The sequence below is a fragment of the Hyla sarda genome, chromosome 5 (assembly GCF_029499605.1).
Source record: "Hyla sarda isolate aHylSar1 chromosome 5, aHylSar1.hap1, whole genome shotgun sequence".
NCBI lineage: Eukaryota > Metazoa > Chordata > Amphibia > Anura > Hylidae > Hyla > Hyla sarda.
The window spans coordinates 99,276,394-99,297,690 of record NC_079193.1 but is presented as its reverse complement, the minus strand read 5'-3'; the positions used below and the strand labels follow the sequence as shown (position 1 = coordinate 99,297,690).

The window sequence follows — 21,297 nt, the reverse complement described above, 5'->3', positions numbered from 1 at the left end:
TGCTGATATGAGCAGACACATAGGGCTACAAGGAGAAGGAAGCTCACTCTGCCATCTCTCTGTGACTGCTGCCGTCAAATATGCTGTGGGTGCGATGTGTGTGACCCTACCCTTAAAGTAAATGTCCACCTTTAAACACTTCATAACATTTTTTATTGTTAGGTGTTTTATAGCAATCAAAGCTCAGTATTTGTAATACAGCACTACTGCATTACACCTTTGGGACACTAGAGGCAGTGAAGGAGTTTTTTGAGTTTTATTAAAGGGAATCTGCCAGTTCTATATCATGCTCAAATGAGAAGTGTCAAAGAGATGCAGCATGCATGTCTCCTCCCTTACTTACCTTCCTGCCATGACTAGCATGTTCAGTCCTTGAAGACGAGCTGGCGTTGGGGGGGGCAACCTGGGCAGATGCCTAGGGCCCCTATCGAAAAGGGAGGCTCCTGAACAGCTTTACATCCATACTCACAGTACAAAATTTTGCTGCAATTTGCACAAAATCATGGTGAAACCGTGGCATTTTTGCCACGATTTTGAGCAAATCGCGGCAAAATACAGTATTGTAAGTAGGGATGTAAAGGTGTCCGGGCTGCACAGAGCCCTTAGACAGCACACACTTTGAATTTTCTAGGACCTGTGATGACATCATCAGGAGTCCTAGCCTACAGGAGTCATCACAGGTCCTGGATGATACGTAGTAAGTCTGTCTATGGGCTCTGTGCCATGAAAATAGGAGAGGAGAAGGTAATAGAGCAAAGCATGGTAGGGAGGGGGGTGCCATGGGAAGCAGTGAGCATTTACACCATAGCATATATATATATATATATATATATATATATATATATATATATTCTCTTACAGCTTATTTCTTGCTGCCTAACCAGTGTGGAACCACTAACAGATATTTGATGGGGGTGTGATGTAAAGGAGTTCTCTGCTGTTAAGATGTCTGATCGCAGGGGTCCCACTGGGGCCCCCCATGATCTAATTTCTGCGGCAGTGGTCATGACGTCACAGCCACAGTTCCTCATGGCGTCACACCACACCCCCTCCATTCATGTCAGCCATGTCAGTGATGTCAGGACCACTGGCGCAGGTACCTGATGTTCAGAACACTGGAGCACCAAAGTACCCCTTTAATATTTTAATACCTTGAGGACACAGCCAGGTTTTATTTTTGCATTATAGTTTTTTTCATCCTCACCTTTTGAGAGTTATAACTTATGTTTCCATCCACAGATCCATATGGGGCTTGTTTTTTGCAAGACCAATTGTACTTTGTAATGACACCTTTCATTTTACCATAAAATGTACGGCCCAACCAAGAAAAAATATCATTCAGGGGGGTATAATTTTTAAGCAGTGTACTTTACAGTAAAACTGCCATGTCCTCTTTATTCTGCAGGTCAATATGATTAAAATGATCCCTATGGTTACACACTTTACTATTACAGTATTGTACTGCTTTTTAAAAAAAGTCAGACTTTTTAACCCCTTAACGACGCAGGACGTATATTTACGTCCTGCGCCGGCTCCCGCGATATGAAGCGGGATCGCGCCGCGATCCCGCATCATATCGCGTCGGTCCCAGCGCTCATCAACGGCTGGGACCCGCGGCTAATACCGCACATCGCCGATGTGCGGTATTAACCCTTTAGAAGTGGCGGTCACCGCTTCTAAAGTGAAAGTGAAAGTGACCCGGCTGCTCAGTCGGGCTGTTCGGGACCGCCGCGGTGAAATCGCGGCGTCCTGAACAGCTTGCAGGACACCGGGAGGGCCCTTACCTGCCTCCTCGGTGTCCGATCGGCGAATGACTGCTCCGTGCCTGAGATCCAGGCAGGAGCAGTCAAGCGCCGATAACACTGATCACAGTCGTGTTAATACACGCCTGTGATCTGTGTAAAAGATCAGTGTGTGCAGTGTTATAGGTCCCTATGGGAACTATAACACTGCAAAAAAAAAGTAAAAAAAAAGTGTTAATAAAGGTCATTTAACCCCTTGCCTAATAAAAGTTTGAATCACCCCCCTTTTCCCATAAAAAAAATAAGACAGTGTAAAAAAAAACAAACATATGTGGTATCGCCGCGTGCGTAAATGTCCGAAATATAAAAATATATCATTAATTAAACCACACGGTCAATGGCGTACGCGCAAACAAATTCCAAAGTCAAAAAAGCACATTTTTGGTCACTTTTTATACCATTAAAAAATGAATAAAAAGTGATCAAAAAGTCCGATCAAAACAAAAAATCATACCAATAAAAACTTCAGATCACGGCGCAAAAAATGAGTCCTCATACCGCCCTGTACGTGTAAAAATAAAAAAGTTATAGGGGTCAGAATATGACATTTTTAAACGTATACATTTTCCTGCATGTAGTTATGATTTTTTCCAGAAGTACGACAATATCCAACCTATATAAGTAGGGTATCATTTTAACCGTATGGACCTACAGAATAATGATAAGGTGTCATTTTTACCGAAATATGCACTGCGTAGAAACGGAAGCCCCCAAAAGTTACAAAATGGCGTTTTTTTCTTCGATTTTGTCACACAATGATTTTTTTTTCGGTTTCGCCGTGCATTTTTGGGTAAAATGACTAATGTCACTGCACAGTAGAATTGGCGACGCAAAAAATAAGCCATAATATGGATTTTTAGGTGGAAAATTGAAAGGGTTATGATTTTTAAAAGGTAAGGAGGAAAAAACGAAAGTGCAAAAACTGAAAAAACATGAGTCCTTAAGGGGTTAACAAAATCAGTATTTGTAAAATTACCCTTTTTTGACCCCCTATAATTTTATAATTTTTCCGTATATGGGGATGTTTGAGGGTTGTTTTTGTAGTTTCTGTAGTTTTTATTGGTTTCACTTTGGCGTGTATATGTGACTTTTTGATCACTTTTATTTCATTTTCTGGAATAAATGTGATGAGAGCAAAAAGCAGCAGTTTTGGAGTTTGTTTTTCTTTACGTGTATGCTGTTCACTGTATGGGATCATTAACATTATATATTATTTTAATCGTGCACCAAAAGCCAGAAAAAGACCGGGGCTGGAGGACGGGACTGCGATATTGGCGACACCAGGGAAGCTGTGAAAGGTTAGTTAAAGGGGTACTCCGCTTCCCCAGCGATCAGAACATTTTGTTTCGAATGCTGGATGCAGGAGATGGGGGTCGTGACATCACGCCATGCGCCCTCAATTCAAGTCTATTGCAGGTCTCCCATAGACTTACATTGAGGGGGCGTGGAGTGATGTCACGAGGGGTGTGTCCATGATGTCACAACCCCCCCCCCAGCATTCTAAATGAACGCAGAGTGCTGCAAAGAGATCACGGGGGTACCAGTGGCAGGACCCCCGTGATTAGACATGTTATCCCCTGTCCTTTGGATAGGGGATAAGATGTCTAGGGGTGGAGTACCCCTTTAAAGTTTATTATTTTCATTCAGGCAGCCCAGACATAGTGCATAAAATTATTTTACTGAAGTCCTCCTATAGGGTGCGTTCACACGCTCATAAATAGCAGCAGGTTTCCTGCTGCAGAAAAACTGCTGCGAGATACGCTACCATTCATTTCAATGGGTCTGCTGGCAGTCTTCAAATCTGCCACTGCGGACTATCCACGAACTATCCACATGCCCAAACAAGTGAATGGTAGAGTAACTTGCAGTGGAAACCTGCTGCTTGTTACGAACATATGAACGTTCCCTTAAACACAGAAAATATTTATTATAAATCCTAGCTTTGGACCCTATGTTACGTTTATGTTATGGCATTAGATGCTTTTCCCTTCACTGGGATCTCAGGCCGTATTCACATCATGCGTGATCAGTAACCGGGCGCTGTGTATTCTCTATCACGAAACAGAGGAAACCAGTAGCATCTTTGGTCATGCTATTTAGTGGCCCCATTTTTAATTTTGCCCAGGGCCACACTTAGTCTAAAACTGGCCCTTCCTGTAGGTCAATCATTAAAGGCAAGGAGTGGTGTGGGAGGGAGGAGGCTCAGCACAGTCTCTTTGACACATAGAGGGGAATTTATCAAAGCTGTCTATTTCCCGCATCGATATAGACCAACTTACAGAGCATTAGGCTAAGTTTCCACTTGTTTTTTTTTCTGGCAGTTTTTGGATATCTGCCACTGCAGTTTTTGAGCCAAAGCCAGAAGTGTATTCAAAAGGAATAAGACATATAAAGGAAGGACTACGGTTTAGACTGTATTTAAACCTGTTTCAGTATGGTCTGACATTTTCGGCCGATGCGACTTTTCGCCGTAAACTAGCTATTGGTAAATTCAGCACCAATGCATTTTAGCATCTAAAACAGACTAGAATGCATCATGTTCTACAAATCCTCTAAATCAAAAGTCGCAAAAAAGTCCCACATATTTAGACTGCAACTTTCTGTGCGACAATTTTAGGTGGGAAAAAACAGTCTAAATCCCTTGATAAATCTCCCTCATAAGCTCTGAGCATGATTTAGCTGTCATATTTCCTTTAAAGGGATACTCTGGCCCTAATACATCTTATCCTCTATCCAAAGGATAAGGGATACAATAACTGATCACAGGGGCCCCACTGCTGGGGACTTCCGCAATCTGTCATTCAGCACCCGCCTTTGCGAGCTCTCCGCAGTGCTGGAAGCTTCGAGTATGCAGCGTCATGACCATGGGGCCGGAGTATCGTGACATCACGAATCCGCCCCCGTGGGATGTCACAACCTGCCCCCTCAATGCATGTCTATGGGAGGGGGAATCAGGACTCCTGCTGGGGTTGTCACTAACGGCACCCACTCTGCCACCTATTCCAGAGGGCGAGAGCGGGTGCCTGGAGTTGGTACCTGGAGTTGGGGCCCCTGATCCCCAGCATCATCAGCGGGATTGGAGCCCTAGGACCGCAGTCGGTGGTGGCGGCAATCAGCACTATCCAGCGCAGCGACAACTCCCAGCATGAACAAAAGGGCTTGCTGGGAGTTATTATGCAACAGCAGAAGGCACGACTACAACTCCCAGCATGCCCTTTGGTAGTTTGTGCATGCTGGGGGTTGTAGTTATGCAACAGCTGGAGACGCATTTTTTTCTATGAAAAAGTTTGCCTCCAGCTATTTCATAACTACAACTCCCAGCATGCACGAACAGCCAAAGGGCATGCTGGGAGTTGTAGTAGAGTGCCTCCAGCTGTTGCATAACTACAAGTCCCAGCATGCCCATCGGCTGTCAAGGCATGCTGAGAGTTGTAGTTTTGCAACAGCTGAAGGCACACTGAGTTAGTCAACAATCTCTCAGTGTTTCTCAACCAGTGTGCCTCACGCTGTTGCAAACTACAACTCCCAGCATGCACTGATAGACCATACATGCTGGGAGTTGTAATTTTGCAACAGCTGGAGGCACACTGGTTGCAAAACACTGAGTTAAGTAAACTCTCAGTGTTTTGCAAAAAGAGTTCCTACAGCTGTTGCATAACTACAACTCCCAGCATGCATGGACAACCAAAGGGCATGCTGGGATTAGTAGTTTTGCAACAGCTGGAGGTTTGCCCCCCCCCCCCCCCCATGTGAATATACAGGGTACATTCACACGGGCAGGGGTTTACAGTGAATTTCTCACTGCAAGTTTGATATGCAGCAAATTTTCCGCTCCAGCTCAAACTCCCAGTGGGAATCTCGCTGTGAACCCCCGCCCGTGTGAATGTACTCTAGAAACACTACACTTCACTACACTTTACAAAATAAAAAGTAAAACACTACATATGTACATTCCCCTACACAGTTATTGTAAAAAAAAAAAAAAATTTATTACACCAACTTGCTGGTGTTGCCCCATACTTTTCATTTTCACAAGAGGTAAAAGGGGGGGGGGAAAAAATTTGTAACACAATTATCCATTATGTGGACGTAAAATGCTCTGCGGGCGCACAACAAGGCTTAGGACTAAGAGCACCATGTACATTTGAGGTGATTTACACAGGGGTGGCTGCTGGTTACAGCGGTTCTGACATAAACACAAAAAAAAACATGTGACCCCATTTTGGAAACTACATAACATAACAAGGGGTATAGTGAGCCTTAACACCCCACAGGTATTTGACAAATTTTTGTCAAATTTGGACTTGAATGCTGGTGTTACCCCAAATTTTTCATTTTCAAAAGGGGTAATAGGAAAAAAGCCCTCCAAAATTTGTAACCCCATTTCTTTTGAGTATGGAAATACCCCAAATGTGGATGTTACTGATTAAAATATAAACTTTTATATGTATGTGTGACATGACAAACATATATTTAATGACAGTAATGCTTTAAGTCTGTATAGCTTATCTTCCTTATAAAACTCAGACATTGCCATCTGTTTGATGTGTCTGTTATACATTGTCAATTGAAGTTATATATCTCAATGGATGCCCTTTTCTCTATGTAACTATAGTATCATCATTCTTTATTTGTTACATTACATAAACCAGTAAACAGAAATCATTCTCTTATTTCACATGCTAAACACATGCAGACTGTAACCCCTCCTGTGTAATCCAGTTGGTATTGTCTTGGTAAATGATTTCAGTTTCATACTTAGTAATTTCAAGGTGAAATTTTCTAAATTTCCACTAGGTGGTGCAGTTTGAATATTTCAAATGAGCTTGAACTGTGTAGTTCAATGTCAGTCGTTTCCTTAAACATTTGGGTGATTCAGGATTTAAATCAAAATGTCAGGACGGCAGCGAGGTACAGAGTAGATAATAGTCATGCACATTCATAAAAAATAGGAATTATTTGTATTATTAATAGATATGTTATATATTTTCTAAATCATTTAATGGTTGCCTCATGAAGAAAAAAACTGTTTCCATATGCTCCATTACAGCATATAGATGTAATACTACATTAGCTTTAGCAAAAACATCTGCAAAAAAAAAAGGCTGAAAAAAATCAAAATGGACCTAATTTCTTATGAAATACTACTGTGAGTCTGAAAAGACATACTAACATATTGAAGGTACACATAGCCTCAAAGGAAAAGCACGGTAATTATCTAATTATCATCTGGCTAGGTTCGTACCAAAAAGAAAGCTTGTGTGGCATGTTTTTCTGCGTTTATTTTTCTTGGTATTTTAGCTTGGTGGTCTGTACTCAGGAAAAGACAAAAATCTCAGAACAGTGGGGCTTTGACTTTCAGCACCCCCAAAAATCAACAGGTTGAAAGCTGGGCGAGCACTGGAGGCTCTTCATCAATTACCAGGCACAGCTCCGTACATTTCATATTGCCTATACCTGTTATTGGCAGGTCATCCCATTCACTTCAATTAACTAGTAACAAAGTGAAGACTCCCAATTTGGACACCAATAGTAGCCCAGGGCAGCAGTCCCTCTGGAGGACTAAGTGCCACCATGTGTTTCAGGACTACCCACTGGTACACAGGAGTGCCATCTAGTACACTGTCAGTGTCTAATCTGACAATTAAAAGAAAAACATGAGGATTGGGGCATATAACCTAACCATATTGTGTGTATGGTGTGTACAATATGTCTCCAGCCTTACTTGTATCCCTCTTATTACGGTTTTGATTATCTTAAAAAACACTTTTATATGCAGCCACTGACGGTCAGATAGGCGTGGCCAGGGGTTCTCTATGCTCTGTGGCCACCACGCCTGTTCCCCGATACACCAGCGCTGAGACTGCAGTGTGATTGACACACAGGTCCCAGTCCATGTGCCCCTTATCTTTCATATGTGAGCGCTTCCAGACATTACTTTACAGAGCCAGCGCTCTGTCTGACACCTCCGTGCCACGGACAAAAATGGAGGCAGAGAGTGAGTGCTCTCTACCTGTAGTGAATGCAGAAGCACCCAGCGCGTCTCCCGCACAGAGCAGAAGAAAGAGGAGAAGGACGAGCACTGCGCACAGAGGCGTCAGACAGTTGAAGTAAGCGCTTGCGCTCTGTAAAATAATGTCTGGCAGCACTCACATATGAAAGATAAGGGGAGCATGCGCTGGGACCTGTGTGTCAATCACATAGTGGTCCCAACACTGGTGTAAGGGGGATAGTGAACCCCTGGCCACGCCTATCCGACTGTCAGTGGCTGCATATAAAAGTGTTTTTTTTAGATAATAAAAGCCGTAATAAGAGGGATACAAGTATGGCTGGAGACATATTCTACATACCATACACACACTGTGGTTAGGCTGTATGCCCCAAACCTCATTACAGTTGAGCATTAAAAACTATTTAAATCTGAAAAGTTTTATGTGTCAAAAAAGCTGTTCAACATTTATGATCACAGTTCAAAAAATACAAGAATGCATAAAGACATGTAAAAGGTAAAATATTATAAGTACTTTTGCGTCTAACATTTACTCTACATGTCCTTAAATCGCATTGTTCTGCACACAATTAGGGAGTTTAAGTCTAATGCAGTTTTTTCCTGACATTTATTTTGTTCTTTTATATATATTTTTGCATCACACAAATGTCTCAATCAACCTTGAAGTTTCTTTTCTGTTCTGTAAATACAACATGCCATTTCTGAGGTGAAACGTTGACAGCTGTAGTTAAAGTAGTTAGAAACACTGTACCAACTTGAGAATATTTAGAAAAGAGAATCCATCAAGTTAGAAAAAGTAGGCTGCAAACAAAGCAAACACATTATTGCTCGGGATTTACTATTGCCCAGGATTTACCTTGTTTTTTATTGTAAATGTGACAGAATCTTGGTGCAATTTTGGCGTAATATAAAAAGGAGATTTTTTAACACTTACCGTAAAATCTCTTTTTTGAAGGATCCATTGGGGGACACAGACTGTGGGTGTATGCTGCTGTCTCTAGGAGGTATGACACTATGGCAACAAAGAAGTCGGCTCCTCCCAGCAGGATATACCCGCCTCCAGGCCCTGAGGTAATCAGCTTTAGTACCAGAGCAATAGGAGAGAACCAACAGGTCAAGGAAAAGACACAAACTGTCTGAGAACCAAAAGAAAGATATAACTGAACACACCCAGAGAACCAAAGAGAAACCCCAAAGGAGCTGTGTCCCCCAATGGATCCTTCGAGAAAGAGATTTTACGGTAAGTGTTAAAAAATCTCCTTTTCTCTATTGGCTCCATTGGGGGACACAGACCATGGGACGTACCAAAGCCGTCCCTTGGGTGGGCAGATAATCAGTCAGGCAGACGGCTGTTCCACTGCCGCCTGCAGCAGTTTACGGCCCAGACTAGCATAAGCCGATGCGAAGGTATGAACCCGGTAGAACCTTGAGAAAGTGTGCAAAGACCACCAAGTAGCCGCCTTGCAATCTGCGAGGCTTGTCCTGGAGAGCCCAGGATGCCCCAACAGAAACAGGTAGAATGAGCCACAACCCTGAAGGGAGGAGTCTTCCCTCTACAGCGATAGGCTTCCGAAATGGCAGACCGGATCCACAGAGAAGTGGTGGCCTTGGAAGCAGGTTGTCCCTTACGATGACCTTCCGTAAGGACGAAAAAGGAATCGCACTGACGAGACGAAGAAGAGATAGAGAGGTAATACCTAACAGCCCGAACCACATCCAGTTTGTGGAGTAAAGACAACCTTGTCCTGGTGAAGCACCAGAAACGGAGAACGGCAGGAGAGAGCTGCCAATTCAGACACTCTCCGAAAGGAGGTGATAACAACAAGAAAACACCACTTTCCAAGAAAGGAGGCGCAGGGACACCTCCCCAAGGAGTTCAAAAGGTTCACCTTGGAGTACCCCCAGAACCAGATTCAAGTCCCAAGGGGGAGAAGGTGACCGATGAGGTGGGACAGCATGCGCCACTCCTTGACATGAGAATTAGAAGCTAGAGGACGCTGCAAAAGAATAGAAAGGGTGAAAACATGATCCTTAAGGGAACTGAGAGACAACCCCAGTTCCAATCCCGACTGCAAGAAAGAGAGAAGACGGGAAACCGAAAAGGTAACTGGACACACGACCTGAGCTTCACACCAACTTAAATAAGACCGCCAGGAATGGTGGTAAATTTTTGCTGAGGAGAACTAACGAGCCCTGAGCATGGTGTAATTGACTTGGGAAGAGAAACCGCGGCTCTCAAAACCGAGATCTCGACTGCCACGCCGTCAAAGCAGAGACGGTAATAGGGGTGGCACAGGAGACCTGAGATAGGAGGTCTGGACGATAGGGAAGGCGCAACATTAAGTCGTTCAGGAGCCTGACCATGACGACTTACCACGCCCGCCGGGCCCAGGCTGGGCCACTAGAATGGCTGAAACGTCTCACTGAGAGTTTCCTCAGGACCCCGAAAGGAGAAGAAAGGGAGGAAACAGATAAGGTAGGGCAAAGCCCGACCACCAAATAGACAAGGTAGAGCAAGGCTCGACCAAGAGAGAGGAACGCTTCGGTTGTGGTGGGACAAGCAGAGATCCACGCCTGGAGCGCCCAGGTGTTGCAGATCACAGCAAACACCCCTGGATGTAGGGAACAGTGGCCTTGGACGACTGAGGACCGGCCTAGAAGATCACATCCCAGGGACGGCCAGACTGAAGATAACTGAGATGGCCGGAAACCTGAGTTCCGCCCAGTCGGGAAATTCCCAAGAAACAAGCAAAGAAAGAATTGCCCTAGGCCCCAAAATGTTGAAGGGGAAAATGTTTCTCGGGGTGCCAAGACCCCAGACCGGGCAGTCCCTGAAAACACCTCCCCAGCCTGACAGACAGGCAAGGAGGGACAGGAAGGGACACCCCCAAAACAATTAGGGGGGAAACAAAGCCACAATAGAAGGAACCAACAAGACTGACGAGAGAGAACGATCTTGCGGCCGAGAGACAATGGAGACCTGTCACACCGGAAGAAAATCCACCAATCGACCCAGAACATCCATGCAAAAGCGAATGGAAACTGGAGCAGGGAGCCGAAGGCATCAGACTCTTGAAAGAGTCAGCGGAGTCAAAAGCGGGCAGAGGCCGCATCGAATTGGAGCCCCAGGAGAGCGGTTGGGCTTGAGTGAGACAAGGTCTGGAGGTTGAGACCAAGACTCTCCAGGATCTGGGTCCTGCTGGAGCTCAGATCAAGAGGTAGTCCAAATAAGGAATCACGGAAACAACTGTTGTCCGTAAAAAAGGCTATCACAGGCGCCAGGACTTTGGTAAAGGTCCGCGGAGAAGTGGCCAGACCAAAATGGATAGCCACAATAGAAAATGACCGTCCGGAACTGCAGAGCGGAGGTACCGCTGATGATCGGGAAACAATGAGGTGTGGAGGGAGGCTGTTACGCCGAGCGCTCCGGGTCCCTGCTCCTCCCTGGAGCGCTCGCGGCGTTCTTCTCTGTGCAGCGCCCCGGTCAGACCCGCTGACCGGGAGCGCTGCACTGGTGTCACCGGCGGGGATGCGCGCGCACGCCGGCTCTCTGAAATTTAAAGGGCCAGTGCACCATTAATTGGTGCCTGGCCCAATCAGTACCTGCACCTGCGCTATGTGTATATAAACCCACTTCCCCTTCCTGTCCTTGCCGGATCTTGTTGCCTTGTGCCCTGTGAAAGCGTTTAGTGTGTTCCCAAGCCTGTGTACCCAGACCTTCTGCTGTTGCCCCTGACTACAACTTTTGCTGCCTGCCCTGACCTTCTGCTACGTCCGACCTTGCTCTTGTCTTGTCCCTGTGTACCGCGCCTGTCTCAGCTGTCAGCTGGGGTTGAGTCGCTATCGGGTGGAACGACCTGGGGGTTACCTGCCGCTGCAAGTCCATCCCGCTTTGCGGCAGGCTCTGGTGAAAACCAGTAACCCCTTAGACTCTGTTCCCCTGGTACGGCCCACGCCATCACCCCACTGACACAGAGGATCCACCACCAGTGTCCTCGCTGCATACCAGTCCGGATCCTGACATAGGCATCCTGATGTCCACCAAGGAATGAAAACTCCCCTTGAACCATGGACGCCAGCAGCGAAGAGAGACTCCATTCGGGATGGGAACGCAAGATGCTGGCTGAGATACTCGAGAACCAAGACAGGGCGAACAGAAACGCCTTTCTTGGAGACCACAGAGAGGTTGGAATAAACCTCGAAAGCGTTCCCCTGAAGCTGCATGTTCAGGCATCCCGGCGGGTAAAAGGCGACCAACCACCCAAGAGAAGTCGACGGGTGGGGGGACCCTTCAGGCTGAGGTAGGCCTACGGGTGCCTGATGGGGCCGCCAAACGGCCGGAACGGATAGCCGACCTCCGGGAGGAATGGGATCGGAAAGAGGAGCCCTCTTCCCATGAAGGCGCCTGGCTGGACCCTTTGTTGGCACCCTTTGTTGGTACCAAAGGTCCGCAGAACCGGAAGGAGGACTTACGACGGAAGCGGTTCTGTAAGTCTTACCTGAGGTAATAAAGAACTCTTTTTCCGCCCGTCGCCTCACTTCTTGAAGGTGGCATCTGCATTCCAGGCTTAAAGCCACATGCAGGGACGGTGGCTACCAGGTAGCTTGTGGTAAAGGCAGCACAGTGGCTGCACATGGAAGCAGAACACAGAAAAAATCTCTGGCTGCGGAGCATCGGAGAGCTAGATTAAATAAATCATCCGGAGGGATCTTGAAGACAACCCTGGCGGAGTTGGAAGACCATACTAAAAGGGCCGTTGACACCCAGGCAGAAGCAAAAGCAGGAAGAACCTGCTGCCTCAAGGGCAGAGATTGCCAAAGTATCCACCTTCATATCCGCTGGATCCTTGAAGGCCGCCGGATCAGGCGGATCCACAGTTGGAGAGGAGGTCCACCGAGCAATGAGGTCCTTGGCGAAGGAATACCGCGCTTGAACCTTCTTCGTTTCCTGAAACTTCTTGTCAGGATGACTTCAGGCGGATACCAGCAGGGCGTAAAATTCAGTGTGAGAGCTGAAAGTCTTGAGTGCCGGTCAGGCACAAAGAAAGAAGACTTCTGGACCACGTCCGAAGTTCCTGGGTCCTTTAGCTGGAAAGTGTCTCTTATGGTCGCAACCAATGAGTACACCACATTAGGCACATCCGTGCGGTCCTCTGAGTCGGAGGCCGAATCAGAAACTTCTTCCACAAGTTCTCCAGGTGAATGGGAACGTGTGAGGCGGCCCTGGAAGAGAGAGAGAGACTGACCTGGTACGCGGGTCTGGAGAGCCAGAGCGGCGACCCTGGGAGCATTCTCTAGAGGAGCGACGCTTGCTACAGGTCGGAGCAACGGCGCGATGCCTGCGAGGGGAGCGCCCGTGCCGGCCAGAAGACTCGGGGGATGAGTCAGATGACACACCCCTATGATGCTGCAAGAGCGTTAGAATAGGGGGAGAGCGGGACCCTCCGGAGGGCCGGTGTAGGGAGGGCCTCTCCAAGGCAGTCACCACATAACGGGAGACCTGAGCCAAGTCGGATATAGACTGGGAGAGGGAGGGAACACAGGCTGGAGGGGTGGCCGAACCCACCGGGTCAGGAAGAACAACCGGGGTAGAGTAGCAGGCGGGTCTGGGGGAGCAGTGGAGCAGGCAGAACAAGTGGTTCAGCAGAACCAGACAGTTTAGAGTTACAGTATTAACAGAGTAAAGGAGTGGCTAACACTCCAGTTAACTGTTTAGAGGGAGGCCGTTCTGGGCCTCTCTCACCCAAGACTGTTCCATTGCACTGTGTTGCTGATACAGTCTGCTTATCTTACTGTTTCTTACTTACTGAGATCCCCATAGACCACAATGGGCCTATTTAAAAAATTTAACCACAATACTGTAACACTCTGTCCCGCCCGGGACTCGAACCCGTGGTGGTCTGCAGGCTGTCAAAGAGGAGAAATGCCGGCCAATAGCAAGTGAGGGGCGTGTTAGGAGCATGGGGCACCGCTGATTGGCCCCTGTCACCAATCGCGTGCACAGCGCTGATTGGTGTACAGTTCGCACCCAGAGAAGCTTCGGCGGCCCTGGGTGGGCGGAGCTAAAGCACATTGGGCCGCCGAAGCATTAACAAGAAGTCTGTAATGGCGCCCGCTCCTTGCCCCGAGTGCACATGCGAATGCATGTGCGCTCGCGAGGAACTGAGCGGACCAGACACCACCGGCAGCAGCCGCTGCCGAAAGTGAAAGTAAACCGGCGCTCGGAGCGCCCGCATAGAGAACGCTGCGGCTGTCAGCCCCTTCAATGTAAAAACACACACACAGACGTTCCATACTCACACACACACACACACATATATATATATATGAATAAAGTGTAGAGAGTTGTGCCCCATCCAAACTGCCACTGCTCCCCCGCCCCCAATAATAAAGGACCAGGCCAGCCCCATTGGACCCATGAGAAAAGTGGGCATTAAAACTGAGGGTCTCCAGCTGTTGCAAATCTGCACCTAAGGAGAAAGGGAAATATACTCACCTCAGTCAGAAGAACTTACCTCATGAAGTCTTCCTATGAAGTCTTCAGCCAGCTTTTATCACCTGCATCATGCCGGCTACCATGTGCGAGCGAGGTGAGCAAGGAGATAGGGTGACCCGGACCCATGAGGTACAACCCCAGGCGCTGACCGTTGGCGAGAGGGGGTGAACAGGGCATATACGCAATTTCTGTGCCCCCTTACTCGCAATGGGGTAACAGTGAGCCGCAGTTCTTGAGTCCCCACCTGAAAACATGAAAGAAAATGGAATAAAAAACTAACACATTCCCTAACTAGGAAAATAATAAAACATAAGACCTGGTCTGGAGAAATCCAGACCATGTCCACCTCCTTCAGACACTAAGCTTAAACTGATTACCTCAGGGCCTGGAGGCGGGTATATCCTGCTGGGAGGAGCCGTCTTCTTTGTTGTCATAGTGTCATATCTCCTAGAGACAGCAGAGACAGCAGCATACAGAAAACCTGATTCAAAGTCAAGAACAAAAAAATGCAGTTTGTTCCTATGTACAATGTATAGATGTTCCAGAATCTCTTATCTAGGGCTTCAAAAAGTACAGAACAACCCTAAATTGTTCCTTAAGTGTAGGGTCAAACGTAACAGATCCACAGCGTATTTTACGCTGTGGATCCGCTGATGACCCAACCCTTTATTGGGCCTCCAGCTGTTCACCCAATGTCCTGCCAGCATAAAGTAGACATGTTGTGGATGTGAATTAATAATTAAATTTATTTGGCATGACTATTTCTCACAAGGAGAGAGTTTCAAACATAGAGAAATGAAAAGTTTTTCACAAAAATCGCTTCATGTGTCAACAAAAATTTACCACTAATATAAAGTACAATATGTCTCGAAAAAACAATATCTGAATCACTTTGTCAGGTAAAAGCAGTTCAAAGTTATTACCACTTAAAGAGACATGTCGGATTTGAAAAAACGGACTTGGTCATGAAGGCCAAAACTAGCTTGGTCATGAAGGGGTTAAGGACCAGTCATTTTTCCGTTTTTGCACTTTCACCTTTAAAAGATCCTAACTCTTTCAATTTTGCACCTAAAAATCCATATGATGGCTTATTTGCGCCACCAATTCTACTTTGTAATGACATCAGTCATTTTACCCAAAAATCTGCGCCGAAACAAAAAAAAATCATTGTGCGACAAAATTGAAGAAAAGACACAATTTTGTACATTTTGAGGCCTTCCGTTTCTACGCAGTAAGTTTTTCGGTAAAAATTATACCTTATCTTTATTCTGTAGGTCCATATGATTAAAATGATACCCTACTTATATAGGTTTGATTTTGTCGTACTTCTGGAAAAAATCATAACTACATGCAGGAAAATTAATATGTTTAAAATTGTCATCTTCTGACCCCTATAACTTTGTTATTTTTTTTGCGTACAGGGCTAAAGTTTTTTGCGGTACCATTTTTGTATTAATTGGCTTTTTTGATCGTGCGGTTTAATTAACGATACATTTTTATAATTCAGACATTTCCGCTCTCGACAGTTTTTTTCTTTTTTCATGGGAAAAGGAGGGGGATTCAAACTTTTATTAGGGTAGGGATTAAATGATTTTTATTTACTTTTTTTTCCACTTTTTTTTTGCAATGTTATAGCCCCCATAGGGGGCTATAACACTGCACACACTGATATTTTACATTGATCAATGGTTTCTCATAGGAAACCATTGATCGATGATTCTGCTGCTTGGCTGCTCATGCCTGGATCTCAGGCACTGATCAGTCTTTTTTTCAATTGGACACCAGGAGGCAGGTAAGGGGACCCACCTCGTGTCCTACAGCTGTTCGGGATGCCGTGATTTCACTGCGGCAGTCCCGAACAACCCCCTGAGCTAGCCAGGGGTAGTTCAGTTTCACTGTAGAAGCGGCAATCGACTTTGAACACTGCGTATAAAGGGTTAATAACATGCAGTACCGCTATCAGTGCCCCTCACTGTTAGCCCCCTTGTTAGAGGCTAGGCCCGACCCACTATGACACGGGCCATGCCGTGGCCCCGCGTTATAGAATGAGAAAGGACCAAGGACGTAGAGGCACGCCCTTGGTCCTTAACAGGTTAATGGGATGGAACACAAGAATTCAATACAATGAAGGTGGAGGGTGTAATTAGCACCTGGGTGTGGTGTAGTGCACCTGAGTCTCCACAACTACTCAGCGTTACACAGTCTAATAGAAATTGCACTCAAACCACAGTTATAGTGTTCTTGATAAATCACTTTACTTTAGCCGTATATCTTCATACAAAAACTTCAAGTTACGGGAACAATGTGATAGAACACATTCACCCAGTGCTTGTCGCTTGATGAGGTCTACGGCGTCACTTCAGAACTTGTTGCTCCAAGAGGAGCTCCGTTTCATAATGTCCAAGTTAGCCGTGTCTCATGCCTTCTTTCCGAACGGCGAATAGTAGCTCACCCGGAGGTGAGAGTAAAGGGCGACGTTTCAGGATCTCTTCCTTTCTCAAGCCTAATGTGAATCAACCCACCACCACTACTTATAGATCGTGCTCTCGCGAGACTTCATATCTATAAAGTTAAAATCATATAAAACTATCAAAAATATTGGTAAATTGATAAAAAAGAAATGACTAAAAAGGGAGGTATACTGGATTACTAAATTGAATTCAATGTCCCCGAATGGCATCAATGAAAATTGCAATTTTAATGTATTTTTATGAAAAAATGTATTTTTGATATATGCTAGACCGTTGTTTGTAATGTATGGGAATAACATCTACCAATATTTTTGATTGTTGGAATGAACTGTTTCGAACACTGGAGCCGGCACCGGGAGCTCGTGACATCATAGCCCCGCCCCCTCATGATATCACACCCCGCCCCCTCAATGCAAGTCTATGGGAGGGAGCGTGATATCAACCACGCCCCTCCCATAGACTTGCATTGAGGGGGTGGGGTTATGACATCACGCGCTCCCAGCTCCAGTGTTCAGAACCCCTTTAAAGCTTTAGCTGTAAGTGACAACTCCAGATTCCAATGAGGGGACTGCTAGAGCTGTCACTCACTTGAGCTAGGGTATTTAGTAGTTAGTTTGCTAGGTAGGTAGTAAGTCTGCTAGGTAGGTAGTAAGTTTGCTAGGTAGGTAGTAAGTTTGCTTGGTGGGTAGGCAGTAGGTTTGTTAGGTATGCAGGTAGTAAGTTTGCGAATTAGGTAAGGCTGGTAGTCAGCATGGTAGGTAATAAGTATGCTAGATAGGTAGGCAGAGATGTCATTCTAGATTACTACTGCAATAGGTAGTTCCATTGTTATATGGGCCTGCTTCTTTGCCAATTTAGGATATGCCTGAGGAACTGGGCTACTGTGCATGTAGGAAAGCGAAACACTTTGGATAGTTTTGTACATTATATGTCGGGTCACAACTGTTTCACTGTATGTGTGATTGGGAGATCAGCATTGACCCATAATGGTTGCACCTGGTGCTGTGCAGTAGCGAGCATGACTACCATTTTCTTTTTCCTTTTAATCCCTCCACACTTGTATATGAGGGATCACTTTATGCACTTATTGTCTAATTACGGTTTATAATTTTCTGCTGACAAGACTGTTTAAAGGGCCCTGTTCTACAGTATGTTTTAAATACTTTCCATGTCATATATTGCCATAAAGCAAAATGATGTGGTAGATACTCTATAGTTAGTTAAAATGTAGGGAAATCAGTATAAAACCTCTTCTAATACAATCTTTTCTTTCTTTAGGTTACTTGTGATGCTTAGAAGAATGTGCAGATCCACCTATCCATAATGCCTAGCAGCATGTCAGGTATGTTGGTAGCTTTCAGATGACTAGAAAGCTCGTATTTATCATTGCTTACTATAACTAACCTGGTGTTTGCAAAAGTTTAGCCTCATTTTCTTGAATTTTAGTGAGCTTTAGTGTAGAAATGAGATAAAAATATAAAAAATGTAAATAGGCAAAAATGTGCTCAAGACTCAATTCTATGCATCCTTATCTCCACAATGTAAATGTTTTGTACTACCATTAGAGATGAGTGAGTTTTTGAGAAATTCGATTCGGCCGATTTTCCAAAAAAATTTGGTTCGGTCCGAATTTATTCTTGGTGAATCGCTTTTAAAAACGGCTATTTCTGTGCTACAGAGAGCCTCACTACAGGTGTAGAACACTTTGCCTTGCCGTAACACTCAAATAATACTTTTATTCAGTATGACATGCAGATTGCAGACGTCGCTATTGGAATCATTGTCGCAGAGCCTGGAGGTGGCATTAGTATTAGGAGACCATACAGTGGCAGAATGACACAGCCTGGAGGTGGCGGCAGCATGAGGAGGCCATTTAGTGGCTGAATGACACAGCCTGGAGGTGGTGGAAGCATGAGGAGACCATATAGTGGCTGAATGACACAGCATGGAGGTGGCAGCAGCATGAGGAGACCATATAGTGGCTGAATGACCCAGCCTGGAGGTGGCAACAGCCTGACGAGACCATAGGGCCTCACAAGGGAAAAGATTAAATATACTTTTTTAACATTTAAATTGAAGATTTCAAATAGATTGTCAGGATCCGGACTGGTATGCGGAGAGGACACTGGTGGTGGATCCTCTGTGTCAGTGAGGCGATGGCGTGGGCCATACCAGGGGAACGGAATCTAAGGGGTTACTGGTTTTCACCAGAGCCCGCCGCAAAGCGGGATGGACTTGCAGCGGCAGGTAATCCCCAGGTCGTTCCACCCGATAGCGACTTAACCTCACTGACAGCTGAGACAGGCGTGGTACACAGGGACAAGGCAAGAGCAAGGTCGGACATAGCAGAAGGTCTGGGCAGGCAGCAACGGTTCGTAGTCAGGGGCAACCGCAAGGGTCTGGGTACACAGGCAATGGAACACACAGAAACGCTTTGACAGGGCACAAGGCAACAAGATTCGGCAGGGACAGGAAGGGGAAGTGGGTTTATATAGAGTAGGGAGTGTAAGGAACCAATTGCACCAGGCACCAATTAATGGTGCACTGGCCCTTTACAGCTGAGAGATCCGGCACGTGCGCGCCCTAGAGAGCGGGGCTGCGTGCGCCGGGACTCAGCAGGAGGACGGGGCAGGTGAGAGACACGGGGCGCGATCCGAGAGCGGGCACGTCCCGCACCTTGGATCGCGTCCCCTCCGGGAACATGGAAGCAGCGCTTGCGGTCTGCGGTGCCGACCTGAGCGCTGCATACAGAAGCACGCCGAGAGCGCTCCGGGGAACATAGATGAACCTAAAAGGTTTTATTTAATGTGCCAGCAGCTTGAGGAGACCGCATGGCGGCACAGTGACACAGCCTGGAGGTGGCAGCAGCACGAGGAGACCATAATCTGGCAGAATGACACAGCTTGGAGTTGGCAAAAGCCTGACAAGACCAAATAGTGGCTGAATGACACAGGCTGGAGGTGGCGGAAGCATGAGGAGAAGATATGGTGGCAGAATGAGACAGCCTGGAGCTGGCATCAGCATGAGGAGAACATATGGTGGAAGAATGAGACAGCCTGGAGCTGGCATCAGCATGAGGAGAACATATGTGGCAGAATGAGACAGCCTAGAGGTGGCATCAGCAGCATCAGGAGTCCTGAAAGTGACCCTTTGACATAGTGGGGTGGTGGGTAGCAATACCAGTGCCCGGTGACGAAGGTGGGTGAAAAAAGGAGAACTTAGTATCAGATGTGTGGCATCAGGCGGGTGGCAGGATCAGAATATTAACTGAGGCTGGTAGGCAGAAGAAAACGGTCTCTTTTGTAAAAGTGTTAGTGTACACAAGTAAGTATTGAGGATATGCATTCTGTAAAACTTAACTTTTAATAATATTGTTAGGATAAAATATATCTACCCAAATTTTTTTATTTTATTTAACAAAAGGAAGGGTGGGCAAAAAACACCATGTGCCACCTACACCATCAAGTATTGATATGATGCAAATACCTCTAAAAGGTGGAAGGGAACAGCGTATGGTCCATTGTAACTGGTGGGGATAAAAACTTCCCCTGTAAGCCCCTACTCTCGCACTATTAATTCCCTTCTTGGCAAGTGTTACTTGCCCTAAAAAGGGCGGCCCCACACATGAACCTCTCCTTATTTCCACCTACAAACACTGCCATTTCCAAGGGTTTTTAGTTGTAAATAGGGAGAGGTTCCTGTGTGGGGATGCCCTTTTTAGGACAAGTAACACTTACCTCCAAAAGGTGGAATGGAACAACGTATTGCCCATTGTAGCAGATGAGAGTAAAAACTTCCCCTGTAAGGCCCTACTCTCGTCCTATTAATTCCCTTCTTAGCAATTGTTACTTGCCCTAAAAAGGGAAGCCCCACACAGGAATCTCTCCCTATTTTCAACAAAAAACCCTGGGAAATGGCAGTGTTTTCTGGTGGTTATAGGGAGAGGTTCCTGTGTGGGACCACCCTTTTTAGGGTGAGTAACACTTGCCAAGAAGGGAATTAATAGTGCAAGTGCAGGGCCTTACAGGAAAATTTTTACCCCACCTCTCAGTTTCTCAGGGAGGGAGAGTCCTCTTCCAATATGTAGCTATTAGGGTCTTAGCAGATAAAACAACGTGCATGAAGAGCTTAAAAGGCTTCTTAGATAAAGTGGGATGAGAAAGGTTAAGAAGATAGAGAAGAAACAGGAAGGAACAGAAACACCCAGGGCTTCAGAGATTAAGCACTACACCATTTTCCAGTAGTCCGCTATGAGAGGACAGGACCAGAAAATATGAAACACCGTACCCAACCCCACCCTACAACGCCAGTTCTGAGGAGGAATATTGGGGTTAAGTCTATGCAGTAGTTCCGGAGTGTGGTACCATCCCATAATGATTTTATACTGAGTTTCCTTATAAGCAGTGCAAATAGAAGCCTTGGATGCCCACTCCCAAATAATACGCCACTGAGGTATGGTAATGGCTGTACCTAAAACGTCTTCTCAATGACCCATGTGGAACCAAGCATAGAGGACAT

General features: G+C 46.0%; 1 protein-coding gene across 8 annotated transcripts in view; it reads left to right on the top strand.

Annotated features, from left to right (window-relative positions):
- Positions 1–21,297, top strand: part of THRB (thyroid hormone receptor beta) — a 485,968-nt gene that overhangs the window by 355,109 nt on the left and 109,562 nt on the right. For all 8 annotated transcript variants that reach the window (XM_056519991.1, XM_056519989.1, XM_056519980.1 and 5 more), the window contains one exon: positions 18,058–18,121. In XM_056519991.1, coding sequence (XP_056375966.1) covers positions 18,103–18,121 — 19 coding nt within the window. In that variant the 5' untranslated portion in view covers positions 18,058–18,102. The remainder of the gene's footprint in view (positions 1–18,057; positions 18,122–21,297) is intronic.